Consider the following 21,992-nt stretch of genomic DNA (forward strand, 5'->3'; position numbering starts at 1 on the left):
TCCCACAGCTCCCACAGTTCACAATTGAAGTGTGATTGTGCGCATGTGTGTGTCTGCGTGAGGCAAATAATAGAAGAGAGCGAAAGGGGAAGGCAGGTTGGCTCAACATGTGCCTTTCACAGATTTCTTCCAGTTTGGCTATTTTGTTTGTCGAACTTAAATGAACCAAATCCAGTTTCGATGTCAGACAAAAATAGCCTGAGTACATACCAAAAGCATTTTGTGAACGTTATTTATTTAGGGAAAAAAAGTTATTCAACTGAGCCCCAAGTGGAAAAACAAAATCTCACTGATTTTTAAATCATTTATCTGTCATTTACATTTTCTTTAGAAAGTTAAATTCAATTTCACAAAAGCCACACCTTGGCCTCATTACCAGCACACTTGCTGCTGACAAAATGGCTAAAATATCTCAAAATGGATCCAATCAAACAAAAGTAAATAAATAAATAATGCAAGAACAAATGGCAAAACAGAGTCATTCCTAACTATCCTATTTATTAAAGTCTGCTCCTGAGAGGAAAAGCTGCCTGTAGTTGTTCCACTTATTAAGTGGGATTACTGGCAATAAGCCTTTTAAATTTTAAGGAATTTAGCTACATCCTGTTTTGCAGAGCTGATTTGGAGTTTTCTTGCATGACAGGTCTGTTTAGTGTCATATCATAGCATCTCAGTTGGATGTAGGCCCAGCCTTGGACTAGGCCACTTCAAAATCTTCACTTAGTATTTTGCGGAGGTTAAGATCACCAACTGATGTCTGGACATTCTCCCAAAGGGTTTTCTGATACAGAGCCAAATTCATTGGTTACATCAATTACAAAACACAGTAATTTCAGACCACCACCATGTTTGACTGTGATAATGATGAAACATAGCTTCAACTTAACTGCCTCTTCAGTCCACACAACATTTTCATGGGCTTTGGGGAGAATGTTTTCGGCAAATATTTTCACATTTGCCGAAATGTGGGCCAGAACTCTGTGTTCTTTTTTGGTTAGCAGTGGTTTTAACCTTTAAGCTCTCCTGTGGGTGCCATTTTATGCCCAGTCTGCTTCTGCTTTTTTTAAAAATCATAAACTCTGACCGTTATTGGGTTAAAGGAGGCTTGCGGTGTTTCAGATGTTGTCCTGGGTTCTTCTATGACCTCATGGATGAGTCGTTGATGTGCTTCTGGACTAATTTCCTTAGCAGTAGGATTATGTCAGTAATTTAAGTGATTTCTTTAGTTAATTAATGAGGCAGTTAATCAGCTTGGATGTGATGAGAGAAACCGCGCTGAGCCTGCCAACAAAATGTGATTAATCACAACTTAAAACCCCATTTTATTTTGACTCTGGTTATCTTTGTATGGTATAGAAAGTCACCAGATGATCTGATATATTTAGGTTTTGACAAAACAAAACAGAAAAATAAGAAATCTGTAAAGGGACATCAATATTTTCACAGCACTGTATGAATTCACTTGATGAAAAGCTCCAGATTTCTTCTGCCTGATAAATATTTGATGACTGAGTGGAGGAGGAGTGATTTTAGTCCTGTAAGCTGCTCAAAAGTTGTATTTCAAACCCGTCTTTCTCCCCTTTTTCTCCCTTGTCCTCTTCCCATGTAAATAAGGCCAACTCCCCCTAACTCCACACACCCCTCGGAGGCAGTTTAAAGACCCAACACTGTCTCCTTGTCAACCGGCTTACACTGGGGTCCTGTCGTGGCCTCTCTGTCTTTTGTGTTTGGGAGCTCAGAGAGACAGAATGAAAGAGAGAGAGGGAGAGCTGGAGAGAGAGAGAGAGAGAGAAAAAAAGTAGGAAGCAAGGAGGGAGAGGATGAAAAGTTTCTGAAAAAAGATAACAAAGATGACATCACAGCTATTTCGTCCAACAAGTAAAAATGTGGTTTGTATCCCAGTGATGATGATTAGCCAGAAGCACAAAATGTGTGTTAGCACCATCTGAGAGCGGAGAGAGAGAGGCCCACAGCTGAATGGCGCATTGTGGGAAAGACAGTGGGCACACTGGGCAGTAACACAGAACACTAACTCACACATCATGCCAGAGAGTCTGAAAACACCCACACTGGGCGACAATGGCAAACTTCATCGCTTCGTTTGGCCCCTTCTGAATACACACACACAATGGCCGCATCCAAATAAGACGCTCTGTTATTTGTGAAATTCAACACACTGCATTCCTTCAGAGTCTCTGTCCCTTTGACCGGCAGCAGATGTCCGCCTGGGCAGAGCTGCGGTGAACCTGCGTCTTCACATATGCACATGCAAGAAGGATGTTCTGAATGAGGGTTGGATCATACAGCCTACAGTGAATCATATGGAAGTTGTCTTTAAATTAATTGAGCATTTCTACCTCAATTTGTCACGTTACGCTATCTTACCTTATATCTGCATGTTCTGGGCTCCATTAAACTAAATTACTTAATCAAATCAGGCCTAATTAGAAAGGAGACTGAGGAGGACCAGGATAAACAAGTCTGACCCAATGTTTCTCTTCTCATCTGGACTGCTGGCTCTTTGCTGCTTCCCTGTGTAGCATGTCAGGAACTACAACTGCTTTCAGGATGCGTTTAAAAGCTGAAACAGGTAGGAGAAAGAACATGAAGGAATACAAACCTGCATCCCCTAAGGAAAATGCCTACACAGAGTTTTGGATGATCTGTCAAGTTCCTAAAGTTTTAATTTCCATACAGACGGGTTTAAAATGAATAAGTACCAGCCTGCTTAATAAGAGTTGTCCTTTTTGAAAAACGCATGTCTTAATAATCTAAGTTGAAATTATAAGACAGCATCTCATTATGCCAAGATAAGAATTTAGTTGTGATATTATCATATTCTATCTTGTTTTTAAATTAAAGCACTATTTCATGTTTACCCAATTCCATCACATTTCCAAAAACAAAATTGAAGCTCAGAAATAATAGACATCTAAATCAAAGTTATGAAACATTTAATAATTATTATTTAGATATATCAATAATAATTAGCATTATCATGACTTACAGTTATGTCTAGGACTCTATTTTTTTCATTGTGACAATAGATCCTCTTATTAAAAATTGCCATTCGTAACACTCTATAAATATGACTTGACAAGTCATTGATTATTTTGTATAAAAAAACCCAAACACAAATAATGACAACAATTATATTAAGATTTAATTTCCACTGAAAAACATTTTTGACAAAACAAAAATCTAATAAATATTTTAATCAAGATTACTCAAATCTATTTGTAATATTCCGATAGTAAAATCAAAGTAACAATTTATGCACTGAGTTACATAGTGGAGGCTCTTTCTTAATTTGAATATGAGGACTTAATTTGTTTGCTTACAAAATCAACAAATAATTTTAGGTGTAAACGAGTCATAAATATATTAGCAGAACGTAAACTTTAGTGCTCGTTTTATCGTTTTATCCAGAAAATACGAAATATAGGTATCCAAGATGGATTTGCCACTCGTAACACGGCGGACGCGCTGTCGTATCATTTTTACGGAGCAACGAGATCTACTCTTCCGTTTCAAAGAGCCACTGAGTTGTCGTAAATTTGTTCGTGAATTTATTGAAGAGGGAAAAAAATTAAAAAATTGACACTTTAAATTCCCTATGACTTTTAATATTTAGGCATTACATTATACATAGTGAAATATTTTGGGGGGAATGGAAGTTTTAATTTTAAGTTTGAACATTTTGGTTGTTGACGTAACAGTTTGTTACCGGTGATCGCTTTACGGCAGAGCGTGCTGCTGGAGGTCAGGGACATGATCACTCGAGAATCTCAGTAGTTTCTTAGTAGTAAACGTTGATTTCGTAAGAAAGATTATCCTGGAATACAGAATATTCTCGGATTGGATATTTTCTCCTGGTGTTGGCAAAATCCAGCGGCACATTTTTAGGAGGTTGATCATTTACTTTGTGTTACGACATCTCTTGTTAAGGTTAGCCGCCTCGGCTCAGCTAGCTTCTTGTAGTTTACAGGCTCTAGTCTGAGTCTCCAGAGAGGGTTACAGCCATGGACAACAACTCCCAGGGCTCTGGGGGACTCAAAGGGGGATTAGGGGGTCTCTTTGGTGGCGGTGGTGCTCCTGAATACTCCAACACAGAGCTCGCCGGTGTCCCGCGTAAGTATCCTGTGATGCTAGCTTTAACAACAGTGTAATGTTAGCTGCTGTCACATTGCTCACATGCTGGGTGGTGCAGATGGTTTTTAAACTTCGGTTTGCTTCTGTATTCCAGTGACAGGAATGAGTCCTCTTTCACCTTACCTCAACGTCGACCCTCGTTACCTGATTCAGGTAGATTTCATCTCACTATTACCATGAAAAACTATTGAGTTTTATTTTCCTCCTCTCTGTGCTAATCTAAAATGCTTGTGTGGCAGGACACAGATGAGTTCATTTTACCAACAGGGGCCAACAAGACAAGAGGGAGATTTGAACTGGCTTTCTTCACCATTGGAGGCTCATGTATGACAGGTGAGTAACACCAAGTTGTCAGCTTTTGAGAGGAGCTTGGAATGGGTTTCGTAGCCAGAAAAAAAAAAAACATCAGTCAAGTGATTGTTTTAAAGATCAACAAAGTAGGCTAAAAATTAAGACAAATGTTGAAGCTGAAATTCTTGGTTGAATTTATGTCCTTTAAAATCACAGAAATGTCTTAATTGCTAATTCTTATGTTAAAATATTAACAGCGTTTAAATCAGAAATGTTTATGTGGTTACATTATTTTTCAAATGGTAAATCCTGGTAAATCCTCCAATTTACCCGCAGACATGTTCTCCCAAGGAATAATTTAGGACAGTTGTGTTTTTAAAAGTTTTAAAACACAAATGTATAAAAGTTTCTAAAGTAAGGTGTTTCTGTACTGTTGCTATAGTGCACCTAATTATTATTTAATCCTATCTGTGTCGTACATTTAATTTCTAATTGCAGTTTTACATTCTTATCAAAGTTGAGTCTAAATAAAGTCGAATTCTAACAAGGCTCGTTTGCCTTCGCTTTCATCCTGACAACTTATTTCAAAACACAATCCTGTCAACCAAAGCACTGCTGTTCATATGTAAACCTTATCTATTTAAGTGAGAATAAATTGCTGCTGAAGTCTGTAAATGTCTTTCTATGTTGAGCAGAAGTAATACTTACAATGCTGAGAATATTGTACTCAAAATTTGCATTTCAGTGTGCTCACACTGGAGTTAGTATCTTGCCTCACTCTAACACAGGAGCCACACTGGGAGCTTTAAATGGTTTGAGAATGGGCTTGAAGGAGACGACAGACATGGCATGGTCCAAACCTCGCAACGTACAGTAAGCATGGACACAGTCCACTCTATCGAATATACTGCCTTGCAAAAGTATTCACACTTTTTCCATAAAACCAGATTTGTGAAGTTCACAAGTAACAGTTGTCCCTGGACAGATTCTCCTACAGGAATTGTGGCTTGCAGATGAAATTCAAATGGTTACTTCTGAAGAGAATTGGGATGATTACACGTGTATGCCACACTTTTCAGATTTTTCTGTTTTTATGCGTCCCTTTGCTTCCATTTCATGGTTATGAACTGCATTGTGTTAGTCTATAACATAAAATACCTGTAAACTACACAATAGTTTGTGCTTGTAACATAATGAAATGCTGAAAATCTTAAAGGCTGTAAAACCTGTTGCAAAGTACTTCATGTTTATTTCCTCTTAAGTTATTTCCCCTCTAAATGTTTCTACTTTATCTTCACCAGAATCCTGAACATGGTGACCAGGCAGGGGGCTTCGTGGGCCAACTCTCTAGGCTCTGTTGGTAAGATTAGAATGAAAACTTACCCATCACCAAACCAAACGTTTTAAGGTTTTTTTTAAATTGCCTTTGCAAAGTCTTGTCTTTTTAACTCTGGTGCTTTTTTAAATGTCCTTGCAGCTCTGTTGTATAGTGCTTTCGGTGTGGCGATAGAGAAAGCCAGAGGGGCAGAAGATGACATTAACACAGTGGCTGCTGGCACGTTAACAGGGATGCTCTTCAAATCCAGCGGTAGGTGTCTCTACTTGCTCTGCTCATTAATTTACTGAATTTTGAAAGCTTTCCTGGTTATGATAGAACCGATACTTGAGTTTTATCTGACAGATACTAGTAATTTTGAAACAGAATATGCTCTGTTGTCTTTCTCCTTCTGAATTGTCCAAGAGAAATTAGCCTCTGGATGATATCATGGACATTTACATCCCAGGGCAACAGGAAGTCATGAATGTCTTCAAATGTTGCATAAACTTTGATCAACTAATTACATTCATGTTCACATAATAAATTTTTAAAAAATGCTTCAGTTAGATTTATTTTATCTGGATTGTTAAGAGTTTTCACACAACACATTCGTCCCTGGTTGTAAGAGGGAGTTGGAGGAGCTACGCAGGAAATGCACAACATGTTTTTCCTATTTTGAAGAGAAATGAGCAACTTTTTAGTTTATATTTTAATGGAATTGTTGTGGGTGCTAATTCTGAATATAAGAATATTTGTTTTATATTAAAAATTTATTTCATGAGGTGTTTACTCCCTGCTTAGTAAATGCTCTCAAACAGTGCTCTTTTCTGGCATCTGATGTAAAAGATGAATTTATTATTCACTATTTAAATGGAAAGCTGTGGTAGGTAACAAGAATATAGTAAATTTATACAAACAACGAAAATAATAGGTTGGGCGTGTTGTAACAAACAGTTGACAGAGTAATAATTATGCAGATTCTAAGATGATCTTTAGAAAGCCTCTAAAGCTCAAAGGGAGCAGATTTCTTTGAGTTCCCATCCTGAGGTTAGGTCTTATTCAGTGAACACCTAATATTATGTCTAATGATCGTTTTCAGAGATGATGATGATGACGATTACATTTATTTTTTTCTCTCAGGGGGATTAAAGAGCGCGGCCCGTGGAGGTCTGGTTGGTTTAGCCGTATCCGGTGCCTATGCTCTTTACAACAACTGGGATCATCTCACCGGCTCCTCGCCCTCGTCCCGGCTCTACTAGCCTCTTCCACGCTGTAGCTACTTCATACTTAGGTCCAAGTATTTGGAGGACACAGCCTTTAACCACAAACTGCTAAGTTTGAGTTAAACTCGGTGTTCTTTTCCCGACTCTGTCACTCGCCCTGAAGCATTCTGGGAATCGAGAGAAAAGCTAATTCCTCTGGATATCCAGATCATTTGTGTTAGTCCTGATCAGTGAGGATATGGTATGAAATCCTGACACTTAGTTTTATTGTTTATGAATGAGTCTGTCTCCAGTGATGCTGTGCTGAAAGAGTGTGCTGACATTTAGGTTAAATGAGCCAATTTATAGGACAGCACCCGGTGTGTGGTCCAGACGAGGTGTTTTCAGACCGAAAGACTCACCACCTGTAAAAATGGAACAAATCCTGATGGGCTGATGACTTGTATTTATTAAAACGTATGTTAGTGGTTTCTGCTCTGCGAGAGAGGAAGTCACTGTAAAGCTGTACCGGAACTGCTTAACTTTTCATGTTTCTCCATCAAGTACGCTGTTTGATAAAGTGAAATAAAATGAAACGGAAATGTTCACAAATATTCAGCTCTCTATCACTTTAATTGCAGAAAGTAACTTGTAAATGCCGATGCACATAAGTGAAAACTAGCTGCACGTTTAAAGTTTATATTTAAATTGTGAAGTGTTTGCTTGGTGGAAAAAGGAACGGTGTAAGGGAGCAGAGGTTAGGTTTGCTGAGTCAGCACGGCCCTCTCAGTGCATGAAGAAGTCCCTGATGCGGGTCGCCTCTATCCAGGGGATGTAGGCTGTGGTGCGGGTGAAGACGCTGGGTTTGTTCTCCACGGTGCAGCCGATGGGGCCAAAGCTCACCACGCCGTGCACCTCCCAGCGATCGCGGCCAAGCTGGCACAGCAGAGGACCACCTGAGTCGCCCTGAAAGGAAGAAAGCCATGAAGAACGCCATCCGAACAGACACAAGGTTCCTGTAAACGATGGAGAGTCCTTACCTGACACGCTGCAGGTGGGCCCTCGGTGTCCCTGAACCCGGCACAGATCATGGAGTCCCGGACGCGGTCGCCCCAGAACTTCTTCTGCCGACAAGTTTTGAAATCGATGATGGGCAGACGGGCTTGATTCAGCGCTTCTGCCAGAGAGACGTTCTCCTTCCCACCTGAAATGCGTTTATAGAGTGAGTGAAATTTCAATTACAGTAATAAAATTTACAAACGTCAGTAATTCACTTGAGAGTGAAACCCCTATACACTCACACCCAGAGTCGGGTCAATTTTATGATTAGATGTGGTTCATCTTGAAAGAAACTGATACAATGATGCTGTTAAGTAAGGGATTTTTTAAATATGGAAACGTCATCATGGGAAGACTGCCAACTTGACAATTATCCAGCCAACAATTAAGGTTTCAGAGTCTGGAGGAAAGATTCTTCAAATTCATGCTCTGAATGTCAGAAGGATAATTTGCAAACTGGATGGAATCATCACTCCTAATGCACAAACAATAAGGATTTTAGTGACTTAATCTTCAGTAGAGTGGTAGGGGCTTTGGGATGATGCCAAAGAGATAATAAACTGCAGAAAATGTAGATTAGTTGGAATTTCATCATTGTAAAATTTAGAGATGCACCAATGTAAGCATTTTGGGCCAATATTGACACCAGATACTAATACTGCTATCATGACTGATGACCAATATTGTATAAATTTCTCTACTCTTTTAACACTGTTTAAAAAGAAAGAAATCACCACGTGGCTTCTCTGCTTCAGTTAAACGTGCTGCATCACTATCACATGACTGAATCCCTTCTCCTCCTGAGACGCACATACAAACACTAACGAAATGGAATCACTTAATAACTTCGGCCGATACCGATATGTTTGAAAATGACATATTGGTATCGTTATATAGCAACAGCAATATCCAATCTGCCTGTTTTGGTGTTACTGTTGTCAGTGCCCTACTTTTCCTCAGTGTCTGAGTCCCTCGTCCCACCCTGACTCACCTCTGGTGTCTCCCCAGCCCGTCACCCAGCAGTAGTGCCCCGGTTTGAGGGGGCTCTGCTTGCGCGGCAGGCAGGCATAGCGGATGAAGTTTGACGGCAGGATGTCCGTGCCGGCCTTCACCAGCGCGATGTCGTAGTCCAGCTCGCTGTGAGCAGGATAGCGGAAGTTCTCGTGCCGGTAGATCCTCTTGATGGGGAAAATCCTCTCTGCGGACTCTGAGCGTTTCAGCTGGTGCTTCCCAAGGACAATCCTCCAGCTCCCAGGATCCTCCGCTTTTCCCCTGAGAGTGTTTGACAAAAATAAAAAATGCACAGTTTTTATTTTTATTTTTTATAGAAAATTTTTTTAAAAAGATGTTGTATTTAATTCATACAAACTCGCAGTTTCTTTAAGATATGAGATTTATGGAGTGTTTCTTACTTCTGGAAGCAGTGAGCTGCAGTTAGCACCCAGGTCTTATGGATGAGAGTTCCTCCACAGACATGAATGTAGTGTTTACTTCCTCTGGGTCGAACCTGTGACAGACAACCAGACAGCGCAATCAAATGTTTAGTAAATGTAGCTATTTTTTGTCTTTTGAGTGTAAGCCATGCTGACAAGGGGAGCAGTAAAAGTCAACGATTAACTCCTGAAATTTTTAGGTTGTACATTAACAGCTTTTAAAATGCAGGTAGAAATGTGTCTGACTTGGATTTAATTTAACGCAACACTATTTAAATTGACCAAATTTAAATTAGGTTTAACAGTTATTTGTTTGCTTGTTATACAATTTCAGTTTGAACTTAGTGCTTGTTTTAACAACTATGTTAGATTTTATACAAAATTAAAATGTCATTCTGTATTTTATTTCTGATATGATTCCGGTATATTTTTTAGAATGACGTAAGCTTTATAAACGTTAAATGTCTTAACGTTTGTAAATAGCTCATATCTATCTCTAGGATTTTCTCATGCGTTTCCCTAGTTGTAAATTTAGGACATATAACTCTGCAATTATTTTGATTTTATTTACATTCTATACCATTTTTAGCTACTTAACAAAACCTTGATTTCTAAACAAAGTGTCTGGATGAAATACTGGCTGAAATTAAAGAGTAAATTAACACTGTAAATAAGCAGAAACTATGATGTTTTCCTAAAATAGAGAATCCCTGTCAGTGTGTTTTACCTGCAGAGAGACCTGCCAGGGCCAGGAGTGAGGTCTGGCCTCATTTCCAGAGACAATCCTCTCAATCATGTTTGGCTTGAAGTGGGGCATGCCGCAATCCTGTGGCCAGTCTAAGAGGACAGAACCAACACGTTCATACACCACAGAGCTACTGCAGGAGTAATACAAGACTTGTTCTGGTGTTGGTGGAGTTCATTAGTTCTCACCCAGCTGGAGGACTTTGTGTTGTGGCTGTTGTGCTGGGATGAGCGTGTATGCAGCCGCAGGCAGGGATGCCTTGCTCAAAAGCAGCAGCAGCAAAAGGGACAGAAACCAGAGCAGAGGAGGTCCTGGTGCAGCCATCGTCTCCCACAGAATCACAAACCGGGCCACAAGCGGGGACTATTTATAGCAAGCAGCACCAAAATGTACACAAACAGGTACAGATCACACACACACCCACACAAGCACAACACCAATCCTCCAACGACAATGAGTTAGTGTCACAACAAAAGCTGACCGCTGGATAGTTCTCCTGTAGCTTTGAGCATTACTGCAGCTGAGAAAAAGGGGATTTTTTTTTTTTCAGGGGAGGCCCATCAGCACTTTCACATCCATATAGAATTCTCCCAGCACACGGACATGCGTGCAAGACAAAGACATCATGGTATTGTACACAAACAAGTGTATTTGTCACGTGACTGTTTGGAGTGACACAGTGGCCTGAATGTAACCTTTGTCATGTTTGATGCAGGACAAGTGCAGCACAAAAACTGCAGTCCAGTTTCTTTCTAAATTTCATCACATTACAGCACCAAATGTCAACAGCAGAAGCTACATGTGGTTTGGCGTTCCTGGAGGGCCAATGACTTTATGCCCTCTCCCTATAGATGATCCATCTGTCTTTGTCTTTCTCTGTTAAATCCCGTCTCTCTCTTGGACAAAGCTATTGTAGGAGCTATTGCTGCAGTTAATTGTGTGTGCTGTCGTTCATTGAGACTGATGGATTTTCTCCTACATGATGTCACTAAAGGGGTTGCTGCTGCCATTAACTCTTTACTTTTTCTTTACCATTAAAATTATTTGTAACCTTATGTTGGTTTTCCCAATTTCCCTTCAACTTTGACCACCTTTCCTCTCCCTGGCCTAAAAGCATTCTGTCAGTATGATGCTGCTGCCACCATGTTTCACTGTGTAGCTTGTGAGAGCACAAAGCAATTTACCTTCAGATCAGAAAGTTTCGTTTTGGCCTTGGCCAATCACATCTTCCATATCTTTTGTGATATTTAGATGATTTACAGCTTTTTTTTTTTTTTTTACAGCTTTCTTCAAATTATAACTTTCAGAAAAGCTACCAGAGAATAATACTCCCTCCCCACGCTTCACTGTTCATTTGCCTTCTTCCTGCAAACACACCCAAGGGGAGTTTATATTGAAAAGTTTGATTTTGGTCTCACCTGACCACATGACCTCTTCTGGATCATCCAAATAGTCATTGAGAGGCTTCAGACAGTACATGTCGGCTCGTTTCTTGACATGACTAATTTACATTCATTTTAATAGCACTGTAGTTGACATATGCCTAGTAAATAGCTCAACTTTACAAAATATCTACACACAAACATGCTTCTGTAAAAATATGACAACAGTAGCTGCAGTAGAAGGCCCTGGTGAGCAGAGCTTTACTTGCTGCAGTGAATAAAAGAGAATGTGCCCGCTCATCCGAATGACAGAGCTTGAATGGTCAAATCTCACCACTGGGGTTCACCAAGTTTGCGTTCAACTCTACTTTGTGTGTATGTGTTTACCGGGTGAATGAGGTAGAGTGTGCCACAGGCAGAAAAACAAGCATGATATGGATAATTTAGCTTTAAAGCCCAGAAACAAGTAACAAATATACAATTTATAGAGGACATAATGATTTGAAATAGGGATCTTAATTTTGGGACTTCTTTCCAATTCATAGTTTCTGTAGTTTTCACCTGTCCATACCAATACCAGATTGAAAATATATTCACACAACCCTGCTAATATTTAGTTAAATTTCATATCTTTCGTAGGTATCGAAAAGTTTCTGGCATGATTTGTTTGTTCTTCTAACTGGAGCTTTAAACTCTTAAAACGAGTTCTTTTGTTTTTTTGTTTGTTTCTTTTTTTAAGGTACGGTACAATTCAAACTTCAAAATTTGCTCAAATATTCCGACTTGAAACTTGGAAATTCTTCTTTCTGCAAACAGAATGCAGCGATACGTCCCTGAAATATAATGAAACCACAGTTTTGACTAAAGTTCTGCTTTGTTTTTATTATTATTATGTCTTGTTTTTTAAAATAGCAAAAAACCACAAACACAGAGACAACAAAACAACCGGTATTGCGACTGCTTAAAAAAATCCTTTAATGACCAGACTTTTATATGAATGACAGGAAATTAAGTTTATAGCTATCTAAAAAAAAATACATACAGACTTCTACAGTACTTACTTCATCGACTGAAAGTGATAAAAGGGCAAATCTTATCCTATTTTAAAAACATTAAACATATAAATACTGAAGGTATGGATGATAAGTAAATCCTAATTGGCCTTTTTATTGTCTTTTAATAGTTGTCGTACCCTTGTCTCCCTTAAAAAGAGTGAGTACCATATACAGATGATGACATATACTACTGGATCAGTAGTGTCTGAAGTCTTACAGTTCTTTTCCCAGGATTAACAGTCCACCACTGCTGTTGTTTGTGAGGGTAAATTTTGCCACATAAAAAAAATGATTTTCCTTTACTGCAATTGTTTTCTCCTCCTTCAGTACAAAAGAGCTGCTGATGTTTGTAGATCATGTTAAATAAAAAGGCTCTCACCACTGTATGTTCAGTCACAATAATTGGCTTCAGCTGTTTGAGGTTTCTAACATATTAGCACTTGATGTTTTTGTCACACTTTTGATTTTACATATATTTTCAGTTACAGAAATGCAATTGCATACATCTATCTTGAGCTTTACACAGGGATTTACACAGTTGAAAGGGAAAAGCATAAAACCTCAGTGAATATCTATCCTACTACATGATGAATCAGGACAGCTTGACTCCAGTGGCAGATGCCACCAAATTTATAGGAAATAAATGAATGTATGCTGTGGGAAGGCTTTGACCCCATCCTGACTGAATGTGTCTCTTCAAAACTCAGTCTTAATCCTGTGCAAGAGTCATAGAGTCTCAGTCATCCGTCTTTTTGGATCCTCCGCACCATCCAGGCCTCCTCAGGGATCTGATCACTATTTTTTTCTTGCTGTGTCCAATCCCCTGTGTTAGTGACTTTACGCTATTGGCTGTCTTCTCTCCACCTTCCTCCTCTTCTATTTCCTGTATTTTGCCTTGCTCTTCTCTACTTCTCCTACAGTTAGCCTCCTCCTTTTCCTGCTTTCTGCCCCCTGTTTCTGGCTGCACCTCGCTCGCTGCTTCAGTCTCCAGGGTCTCCTGACTCTCACCCTCAACCATGCACTTAATGCTCATTGCTGGTGGGCTTGTGTCAGGGGCCATTGTTGTTACCATGTTTGATATGAGTGGAGGCATTGGTGCTTTCTTCTTCTTAGAGGAGCGTCTCTGTGGTTGGGGACTATTCTTGAGATCCAGATGTTTCTGTATGGCAGTGCTGAGCTCCTCAGGGTCGAAGGACGCTCCATGAATGTCCCACGTCAGTCCATCCTCATCCCATAGCACCTGTTTCATGCTGCCCCTTCTGCCAAGCTCATCACAGTCTTCAGACTGGGCCTTCAGACATGATCTTTTTCTCTCCAGACACCGTGTAGTAGTGGCGGTAGCGTCCCATTCTGGGGTGTTTTGTTGCTTTTCCTCCTCCTCCTCAGCGCTGCTCACTGGGAACATGCTTGAAGACGCCGAAACCAGGTTTGAGTGGGATCCCACAGACGCCTTCAAGTTTAGTCTGGATCCGGGTGGAGAGCCCAAGAGTGAGTGCGAGCCACTGTTGGAGTTGGACATGTTCTTCTGAAAGTCGCAGCAGGAGCCCAAAGGGGAGTCTGTCTGCACCGCAGCATCCATCATTCCCAGCTGTGAGGTCATCGTTCCTTCCTCCCTAAGCAGCTCTGACTTTAGATTATTGGCGGTAGCCTCCAAGTGCATCTTGAGGTCACCCAGCCTTGAGTCACTCAAGGAAGAAACAAGTGGTGTTCTCCAACTTTTGCCCATCAGGCAACTTTGGTCCAATGACAGAAGATAATGGCAACCTGAGAGTTTGGCTTTGAAATCAGTTTTTTCTGCAGAAGGACTTGGCTCCGGCTTGCAACAAGCTGGCAGTGGACTTTCCTCTCCTTTATCTTCCGTTACTTGGGTGTTTGTGGGGCTGGGTGACTCTTTGCTCTCATCATTAACAAGGCATGCAGAATTTGCACACTGTTCTTCATCTGTTAAGCTTGCGTGGGATTGGACAGGGGAAGGAAACTGAAATAAAAGTTTCTCAGGGGAATTGCTGTCGTCTCGACAGGTTATCCTAGAGCAAGGTGAGTACTCACACTCCAGGTGTGTGCTTGGTGTTAGTGGTGAAGAAGCTAAATGATCTTGAGGTGGTAAAGAAGGTGTGTGAAAGGGGGAAATCAATGGTGATGGTGTGGTTGGAGGAGAGGTTACTCTAGACATTGGAGAATCTGGGGTGAAGCAGCCGGTTGCTTCCTGGCTGAGACAATAGGAGCGCGAAGACCCTTCCTTCCCTACAACCGTGTCCGGAGTGCTGCTGCGGCTGTGCGTGCTGCTGCTGCAGCCACTCCAGCGATGCATGTTGGAAATCCAGCGCTCACTGAGAGGTGGAGGGCTATGCAAGTCCTCATTCTGAGTTGTGACTGAAAACTGGTGGCTGTTGTGGTGCCACTTGTGATGGTGCAGCTGCTGTAGCGTCACTTGATTCTGGTCAGAGTGTGTGTTGGTGCTGGAGCTGCGCTTCAGATCCAGTCGCATCCAGGCTAGGTCTCGCTTGTGAGGAGGGCCTGTTGCTGTGACGACATCTACTGAGCTTTTAGAAAGAGAGAAAATAGGAGTTCGGTCATCTTCGTCCTCCACAATGCCAACTTCACTGGACGAGGACAGTGACTGTCCAACCAAACAGGAGGCAGACTGGTAGCTCTCGGACGCTGGGCGACCAGACCTCGCCATGGCAACAGCCCAAACCTGTAAGGACAAACCATATAACCTTTAAATAATCAGCTCTTCAAAATATGGAACTAAAAAAAAAATCCCTCTTGCTATTTTGCCGCAGTTAAATATTCCCAATCCTCAAACAAATTGGAATCAATAGGAGTAAAAGTCCAAACACCGGTTTCTTCTTAGCCATCTTGGGTATTTCCTCAACTGATAACCTCTGCTGTGCTCATTAGCTTGGTGCTAACTCTCTTTGTCACCCAGTTTAAAGCCCGGTAAAGCCAATAGAAGCAGCAGGATCAGATCTTAATTCTCTGCAGGTCTCTTGCAACAAGTAGCAGGTTTCACGTCGCGCACATCCACACTGCTCTAAAATTTGAGCATGGATGCTCCTTCAAAGTGATTTCCAAACAGTTTTGAGATGACACATTTCTCAGGGAATTGAATGAGAGCATTCAAACACACATACACAAACACACAAAATCCAGATTAACCAAATGAGATTACGCAGCCCAGATTATTCGATTATTGAGGCAAAATCACAATTTAAATGACAGATTTAAATGTGCATTTTGCCACTGGAAAATAGATCAAATATCAAGTCAAATGCAGATATGTAACATGAAACTTTTGGAACAATATGGTTATTATTCGATTTCTCCTTGCAGTACAGATAGGTGTCAGCAGATTATATTAAATACTGTTGTATTCATGAGCGGGGGAAAAATCAGGAAATCTAGCATTTCATTAAATGTACAATAATGAATTCACACCATAGAAACTCTCAACAGGAGCTGATCTGCACAGACTGTAAACACAAATAATCAAATCAAAGTGTATTTACACACAGAATAATGTTTGAGAATGAAAATGAACCTCTTACCTGAAAGTTCACGAGTTGTGTCCTGTTTTGCCCTATGCCCGGCCACAGTGCAGGTAGCTCTAATTGGTGCCTCTCCTTCCTCCCCTCATGTCTTCCACTCTTCCTCACATCCTTCTTAAATGGCTTCCCTCTGTCGATGTCAACCACATAAAAAGCCTCACGGCCGGGTTTCCTTCGCTGTGACCCTCCTTAAGCTTGATCCTCTTCCTCTACCTCTGCTGGGCCACCTGCGATGTCGACGAAGGTGCAACAGTTTTTTCTTCTGTTTTTTTTTTTAAAAGGTGCATTGTTCGGTGCGTTTGTCGGTGTGTGTGTGTGTGTGTGTTTGTGAGAGAGACAAAGAAAGAGCCATTACTCTATACCTTTAGCCCTGAGGATTACCAGTCATCTTATTAGCTACTGTCCAATCCGGTCTTTGTGTGTGGAAGCGAACAGCGGGTGGCTTATAAGCACTTTGATTCAAATTCAGGATAAGGTCATCTGTCAGGACTGTCATTACATATGATTATAGTTGAGTACTAAAGGCATCCCTGTCTGAACTAAGTTTACTGCTTGTGACATTAAATCTGTGTTTGGGTTAAATAACAATAGCGACACTGTTAATTTACAATGTTATTATGCTAAATTTATTCATAAAGCACACACAAAAACTATTTGGCTATTAGCAAGCAGCATACTTGCCGTCTTAGTCCGAAGTAACCTCAAACAGAACTTGCTGAGTGAAAGATTTAAGGTTTTCTTTGTTTCTACAAGGGACTAGGTTGTCCTGTTTCAAAACATGGCTGCCTCTACTGAACCTGGTTCTGGTTTTGCTGGAGGTCTCTTGCTGTTAAAAGCGAGTTGTTTCTTTCCTCTGTCACCATAGGCTTGCTCAAGAGGAGCTAATGCAACAGTCAGTGACTGAGCTTCCTTAGAAATCTACTAACCAGTATTATGAACTACATTTGTCTGCACTGTAATAGTATTATATTAGAATATAAATTATTAAATTCAAATTTTTCTTTCTGTATGATTAGAGTGATTAATTTAGTGAATATTTTTTCGAGAATAAATTTCTTTGAGTTGACACTACACAAGTAAATACATTTTTAATTCAATTATGCTTTGTACATACAAATACCGTGGTGTGGAAAGGTTTTTACCCCTGTCACATTTTAATTTTATTTATTTATTTCTTTTTTGCATGTGTCTCACGTTAACCAATGTAATTATCAGTCAAAGAAAACACAAATTAACACAAAATGCGTGGTTTAAATTAACATGTTTTTATATTACTATAAAAAACTTTAAATCCAAAGTTACCAAAAGGCCCAACGTGTATTTCTGCCCAGAGGCCGATTATCCCAGCCTTTTAGAAAGCAGCGTAACATGGTGAGAAACAGCCAGCTGCGTTCAAGTCTCACTGCTCTTCATCGTCACTTACAGTTCAGGTAGAACTCTAAGTTGCTGCTTCATGTTTGGACGGCCATTCTGTCTCAGTTAAAGCTGATGGGAAGAACATTTATCATGACTGGTGAGAATAAAAACGCATTAAAGATACATTTGTAACCGAAGTGAGTCCTGTAGAGAATAAGTTTGGGTGTTTGATTGTTCAGACCAGACGCCGCTGCTTGCTGTTTGTCTGTCCGCTGGTCTGCTGTTGCTAGTGCTGCTGCTGATTCTGACAATGTGCTGCCTGAGGAGGAAGAAGAACAAGCAGGCTCAGTATCAGGAGCTGATCGGCACAGTGCCATCGGTACCGGCCCACTCTGCTCCGGTGATCCCTGTGTCTCAAGGCTTTTGTGCCAGGCAAGTACCGGTAGCAAATATTAGTGGTTGTATTGAGAGATTGAGAGTAACCCCAGAAAAAACCTACCGGTAAATGCTTTTTTTGTTGTTTGTTTATGCAAGGCATTGTGAAATCCCTTTCTCTTTACCTCCTCGCTGTATTCCACAAAATACTGCGGTTCTGAGAGATGTTGAGAGCCAGGAGAAAGAAAAGGAGGGAGCGATGAAGGTGGATGCTCAGCGAGACATTCTGGCTCACCGTGGGTCACTGTCAGTGAGAAGTAGGTCATAAGTGCTGCTGTTATTGCACCGAAGAAATGCTTTTAATTTGAAATCTGCAATCTAGACTTTCAAAACTTATATTTAAAAATTAAACCTTCATTGTTAACCTTCTGGTTGATATCATAACTATAATATGTTTCCAATAACTAATACTGATGCAACTTAGCCCAACACAGTGAATAAATAAGATGTGAAGTATAATGTGTTCATGATAATGTTAGGTTTTACATTTCCAGCAATTTAATTAGTAATTCTTGTTTCTGAATTTCCTTGATTGGTATTTTTGCCTCTACAGTGAACAACAGAGAGTTTCTCCAGCTGATCAGGCTGGCAAAGAGTTAGTAGTATCCGAAAACTGTTTGCATTCTGCTTTACTTTTCTGCATCCCTGGTTTTCTGTAGGTTGGTACCCAGTGGGGTCGGTGCTGACAGGTCTGTACTCTATGACCCCTCTGAACGAGGTGGCGGCCCCTCCTCTTGGCATGGCCACTCGCCTCTGCTTCTCTGTAGAGTATCGTCACAGCAGCGAGCAGCTCGTGGTCTCCTTGCTACGCCTCAGCAACCTCCTTCCCCGTTTCCACAGCAACATGACGCTGGTGGAGCTGCGGCTTCTTCCCAATGACCGGAGGCCCCGGCAGGCTAAGGCCCGGGGGACGGGGCCCGACCCAGAGTTTAACGACTGCTTGATTTTCCAGGCAAGTACATGTGGTTGAATTTAAAACTTTGAGTACACAGGAGCATCTACATACATATGATAAACAAACTGCAAACCTCAGAGTCACAATCATAGTGAAGACTTAACAGCTGTCCAGCAGACACTGCTTCACAAGGAGGGTAAGCCATAAAGGATCAATGTCAAACAATGCAGCTGTTCACACAGAGCTTCATCCAGGTATATTAATGGAAAGTTAAGTGGAAGGAAGAAATGCTATACAAAAATAGATAATTAGATCCAAACAAGGATTCTAAAACAAATCCAACTGAGGAGTTTTTTGGGGAGATATGCAAAGTGTAAACTAAAGCTGCTTCAAAAGCCACCACACACAACCACATTTAAGGGGAAAAACAGGGGAAACAACAGCATTTCTCATGTCAAGCTCAGGCTGAGAATAAGAGAGACTAAACTGATGCTCAATACTTAAAAATCTTCTTTTAACAAAATGTTAATTTTTTATTTAATTTAGGAATGAAGGTTTTAAGAGTTTGCGGTGCACAGACGAACATAATAGTGTAGATTCTCAGTCATCCGGGACATTTACAATCCTAAGTGCTTAAACGAAACATCTACTATTGTTTCTTGAAGAGATTTCAGTTGTCATCTAAAAGGCTTCTTCAGTTCCTGGAATGGATAGATGGTAACAAGCTTATAAGGCTTGAGCAAGTTCCAACTTACTGGAAGTTCAGTGTGAAGTTTCCACAGTCAGGGATGATTCGTAGGCCAAGTAATCCGCTGGTGTTGGTCCACTGAGTTTTATCAAGTCCGAAGTCGGAGTAGCCATCTCCCAGGAAGTAATATTCAAACTTTCTGTGAAACTGAATGTTGAATTCTCATTAACTGTAAACCATAATTACCAAAGGTAGGAGAAATAAACACTTGATATATGTGTTACAAATCTGTGTGAGCGCAACAATACACACTCATTGTTTAAAAAGACATGTCTGCTCAGTGTGTGTGTGTGTGTGTGTGTGTGTGTGTGTGTGTGTGCGTGTGTGTGTGTGTGTGCCTTACAGGTATCAGCAGTGTGTGTGTTGCGGAGCACCCTGAGTGTGTGTGTGCTGAGTGTGGAGAAAGACGGTAAACGGCACGCTGTGGGCAGAGTGTTGTTTCCCCTGGAAGGGGAACTTGGTCAGGCCGGCAGAGTTCTGTGGAGAGACCTTGATCCCGAGGAGGAGACGCAGGTAAACACCAACACACCCACACACATCCACAAAGAGGTGATCAACATGCTCAGAATGGTTCTGCCGTCTAACCTTCACCAGTGTTCAGAGCTGGGTGATGTGCAGATATCCCTTAGCTACAGTTCATCCTTGCAGCGGCTCTCGCTGGTGGTCCTGGGAGCTCGAGGCCTTCAGCTGCTCACAGATGCAGGTTTGAAGAATTTCATCAATAAAATCAAGGCTTTTACCTGCTCAGCGCACCACAGCACGCGTATACGTTCCCGCAGGTGTGTGTGTCCAGGTGAGCTTGCAGATACACACTCAGATGGTGAAGACGAAGCGTAGCTGTGTGGTGAAAGGCGAACAGGATCCCATCTTTAACTACAGGATGACTTTTAAACTCCGACCGCAGCACCTGGATGATGCCTGTTTAAGATTTGAGCTGCAGCATCCAAACGACAACCGCTCAGGTGAAAAACTTTTTAATGAGTCAAAAAAACATCCATCTTTCTATCAGCACTTCTTAGATCAGCTGCATTCATGGTTAAAAAGAACATTTTTATGACTGTCACTATGAGAAGAAGAGCTAAGGAAACAGTGTAGCATCAGCATGCTTCAGCGTTTAAAGTAAGACCTTTGTCAAAGATCAGCTGTTGTTGCTTTCAGAACCTCCAGCCCTGCTGGGAGTGCTGGTGTTGGGTCCCTTCATGTACGCCAGAGGTCTTCAGCTGCAACACTGGATGGACATGATCAACAAGGCACAAGAGCCGGTCAGAATGTGGCACAGATTGGGCCGGGCAATATAAATCCCAACATAACATTCAGAGGCTAAAGGGGAGGAAAACAAACTTCAAATATTTGTTTATCTTAGACTCAAGTCCAGTCTCCAAGAGCTAATATTAGTGACGGTGTGCTTAAAGCTGAAGCTCCGGCGCATGTGTCGCAAAAAGCAACATAGTGCTTTGTAAGTGTTGTGTTAAAGCTTGATTTGGTTGGCCACTCAGTGAGGGTTCAAGGTCTATATGGAAGAATCATGGTATTGGTAGTTTGACACTTGGTTCAACACATCAAAAAGAAGTGAATCATTTTTCGGACTATGTATTCTGGAGCTTTGGCGTAAATTAAAGCTGCTCCTCATACTTTTTGCCACCAGATGTCACTGAAGAGGTGAAAAACTTTGAGTAATTGACTTTTTTCCCCAACAGAATCGTCAGAAAGCTTAATTTGTTAGCGAGCCATTCAACTGATTCACGTGTGTCTTGGACAAGGGTTTGCATCTAAATGTATCAGGATTGCAGCTGTCAACAACTGTGCTGAAAAAAAATTAAGGATTTGCAATTTTCAGTTTTTTTAGATAAATTACCAGACTCTGTAGTTTAACTGTTCTAGTTTGTCCCTCCATTTGACCTTCAGTCCCAGACACCAATAACATCATCAGAAGTTGACATTAATTAGAGTTGGAGATGAAAATTAAGACCTTAATTGATTGTCTGCAGGCCTTGCAAAAGTATTTATACCTCTTGCATTAATGAATTTAATTTCCCTTTGGAAATAAAGTATTTTTTAAATGTGACTCCCACTGCTTGTATTTCATTTGTTTTATCTTGTTTAATGTATGCCTCTGTTTGTAAACTCTTATTCTTCATTTTTCTGTAAAGCACTTAGAATAATCTTGAACACTAATCCTTAAATGGATTTTAACTGAGCACAATAAGCCTTTTGTTTTGATTTGACACTAAATAAAATGAATTGAACTACAATTCAAGTTTAAAATTAAACTGTTGTTGGCATGTTAATAGGTTTTTGCGTCTTCTTGACATGCGACTGTCTAACAAAGGAGCAAATAGGAGAGATAAAATCAGAATCAAAAGGGAGCAC

At 40.8% G+C, this 21,992-nt stretch overlaps 4 protein-coding genes across 4 annotated transcripts; 2 read left to right on the top strand and 2 right to left on the bottom strand.

Moving 5' to 3' along the window:
- Positions 1–1,262: 1,262 nt before the first annotated feature.
- Positions 1,263–7,577, top strand: timm23a (translocase of inner mitochondrial membrane 23 homolog a (yeast)). The gene is made up of 7 exons (XM_044101825.1): positions 1,263–4,131; positions 4,247–4,305; positions 4,392–4,485; positions 5,232–5,316; positions 5,745–5,803; positions 5,921–6,031; positions 6,902–7,577. Exons 1-7 carry the CDS (start codon positions 4,023–4,025, stop codon positions 7,018–7,020), a joined length of 636 nt encoding a protein of 211 aa, XP_043957760.1. The 5' UTR covers positions 1,263–4,022; the 3' UTR covers positions 7,021–7,577.
- Positions 7,578–7,599: 22 nt separating this feature from the next.
- On the bottom strand, positions 7,600–10,608 carry zgc:112285 (uncharacterized protein LOC561476 homolog). The gene is made up of 6 exons (XM_044101824.1): positions 10,389–10,608; positions 10,183–10,292; positions 9,435–9,529; positions 9,014–9,294; positions 8,004–8,167; positions 7,600–7,929 (listed from the first exon to the last, which is right to left on the bottom strand). Exons 1-6 carry the CDS (start codon positions 10,522–10,524, stop codon positions 7,750–7,752), a joined length of 966 nt encoding a protein of 321 aa, XP_043957759.1. The 5' UTR covers positions 10,525–10,608; the 3' UTR covers positions 7,600–7,749.
- Positions 10,609–12,762: 2,154 nt separating this feature from the next.
- On the bottom strand, positions 12,763–16,392 carry LOC122822849. Its single transcript, XM_044101816.1, has 2 exons — positions 16,189–16,392; positions 12,763–15,335 (listed from the first exon to the last, which is right to left on the bottom strand). Exon 2 carries the CDS (start codon positions 15,318–15,320, stop codon positions 13,374–13,376), a length of 1,947 nt encoding a protein of 648 aa, XP_043957751.1. The 5' UTR covers positions 15,321–15,335; positions 16,189–16,392; the 3' UTR covers positions 12,763–13,373.
- On the top strand, positions 16,391–21,600 carry syt15 (synaptotagmin XV). The gene is made up of 9 exons (XM_044101827.1): positions 16,391–16,432; positions 17,614–17,701; positions 17,784–17,976; positions 18,079–18,236; positions 18,639–18,931; positions 19,968–20,135; positions 20,217–20,325; positions 20,402–20,584; positions 20,781–21,600. Exons 2-9 carry the CDS (start codon positions 17,677–17,679, stop codon positions 20,918–20,920), a joined length of 1,269 nt encoding a protein of 422 aa, XP_043957762.1. The 5' UTR covers positions 16,391–16,432; positions 17,614–17,676; the 3' UTR covers positions 20,921–21,600.
- Positions 21,601–21,992: the final 392 nt, after the last annotated feature.

The sequence above is a fragment of the Gambusia affinis genome, linkage group LG20 (genome assembly GCF_019740435.1).
Source record: "Gambusia affinis linkage group LG20, SWU_Gaff_1.0, whole genome shotgun sequence".
NCBI classification, from domain to species: domain Eukaryota; kingdom Metazoa; phylum Chordata; class Actinopteri; order Cyprinodontiformes; family Poeciliidae; genus Gambusia; species Gambusia affinis.

Coding starts and splice junctions, on each gene's coding strand:
- syt15 (XM_044101827.1), top strand. CDS start 17,677: ATGGGAAGAACATTTATCATGACTG. Junction 17,977..18,078: donor TCTCAAGGCTTTTGTGCCAG/GCAAGTACCGGT, acceptor TGTTTATGCAAG/GCATTGTGAAATCCCTTTCT. Junction 20,136..20,216: donor ATCCCGAGGAGGAGACGCAG/GTAAACACCAAC, acceptor AACCTTCACCAG/TGTTCAGAGCTGGGTGATGT.
- LOC122822849 (XM_044101816.1), bottom strand. CDS start 15,320: ATGGCGAGGTCTGGTCGCCCAGCGTCCGAGAGCTACCAGTCTGCCTCC.
- zgc:112285 (XM_044101824.1), bottom strand. CDS start 10,524: ATGGCTGCACCAGGACCTCCTCTGCTCTGGTTTCTGTCCCTTTTGCTG. Junction 9,530..10,182: donor CCTGGCAGGTCTCTCTGCAG/GTAAAACACACT, acceptor TGTCTGTCACAG/GTTCGACCCAGAGGAAGTAA. Junction 7,930..8,003: donor GCCCACCTGCAGCGTGTCAG/GTAAGGACTCTC, acceptor TCTTCCTTTCAG/GGCGACTCAGGTGGTCCTCT.
- timm23a (XM_044101825.1), top strand. CDS start 4,023: ATGGACAACAACTCCCAGGGCTCTGGGGGACTCAAAGGGGGATTAGGG. Junction 4,486..5,231: donor TGGAGGCTCATGTATGACAG/GTGAGTAACACC, acceptor ACTCTAACACAG/GAGCCACACTGGGAGCTTTA. Junction 6,032..6,901: donor GATGCTCTTCAAATCCAGCG/GTAGGTGTCTCT, acceptor TTTTTCTCTCAG/GGGGATTAAAGAGCGCGGCC.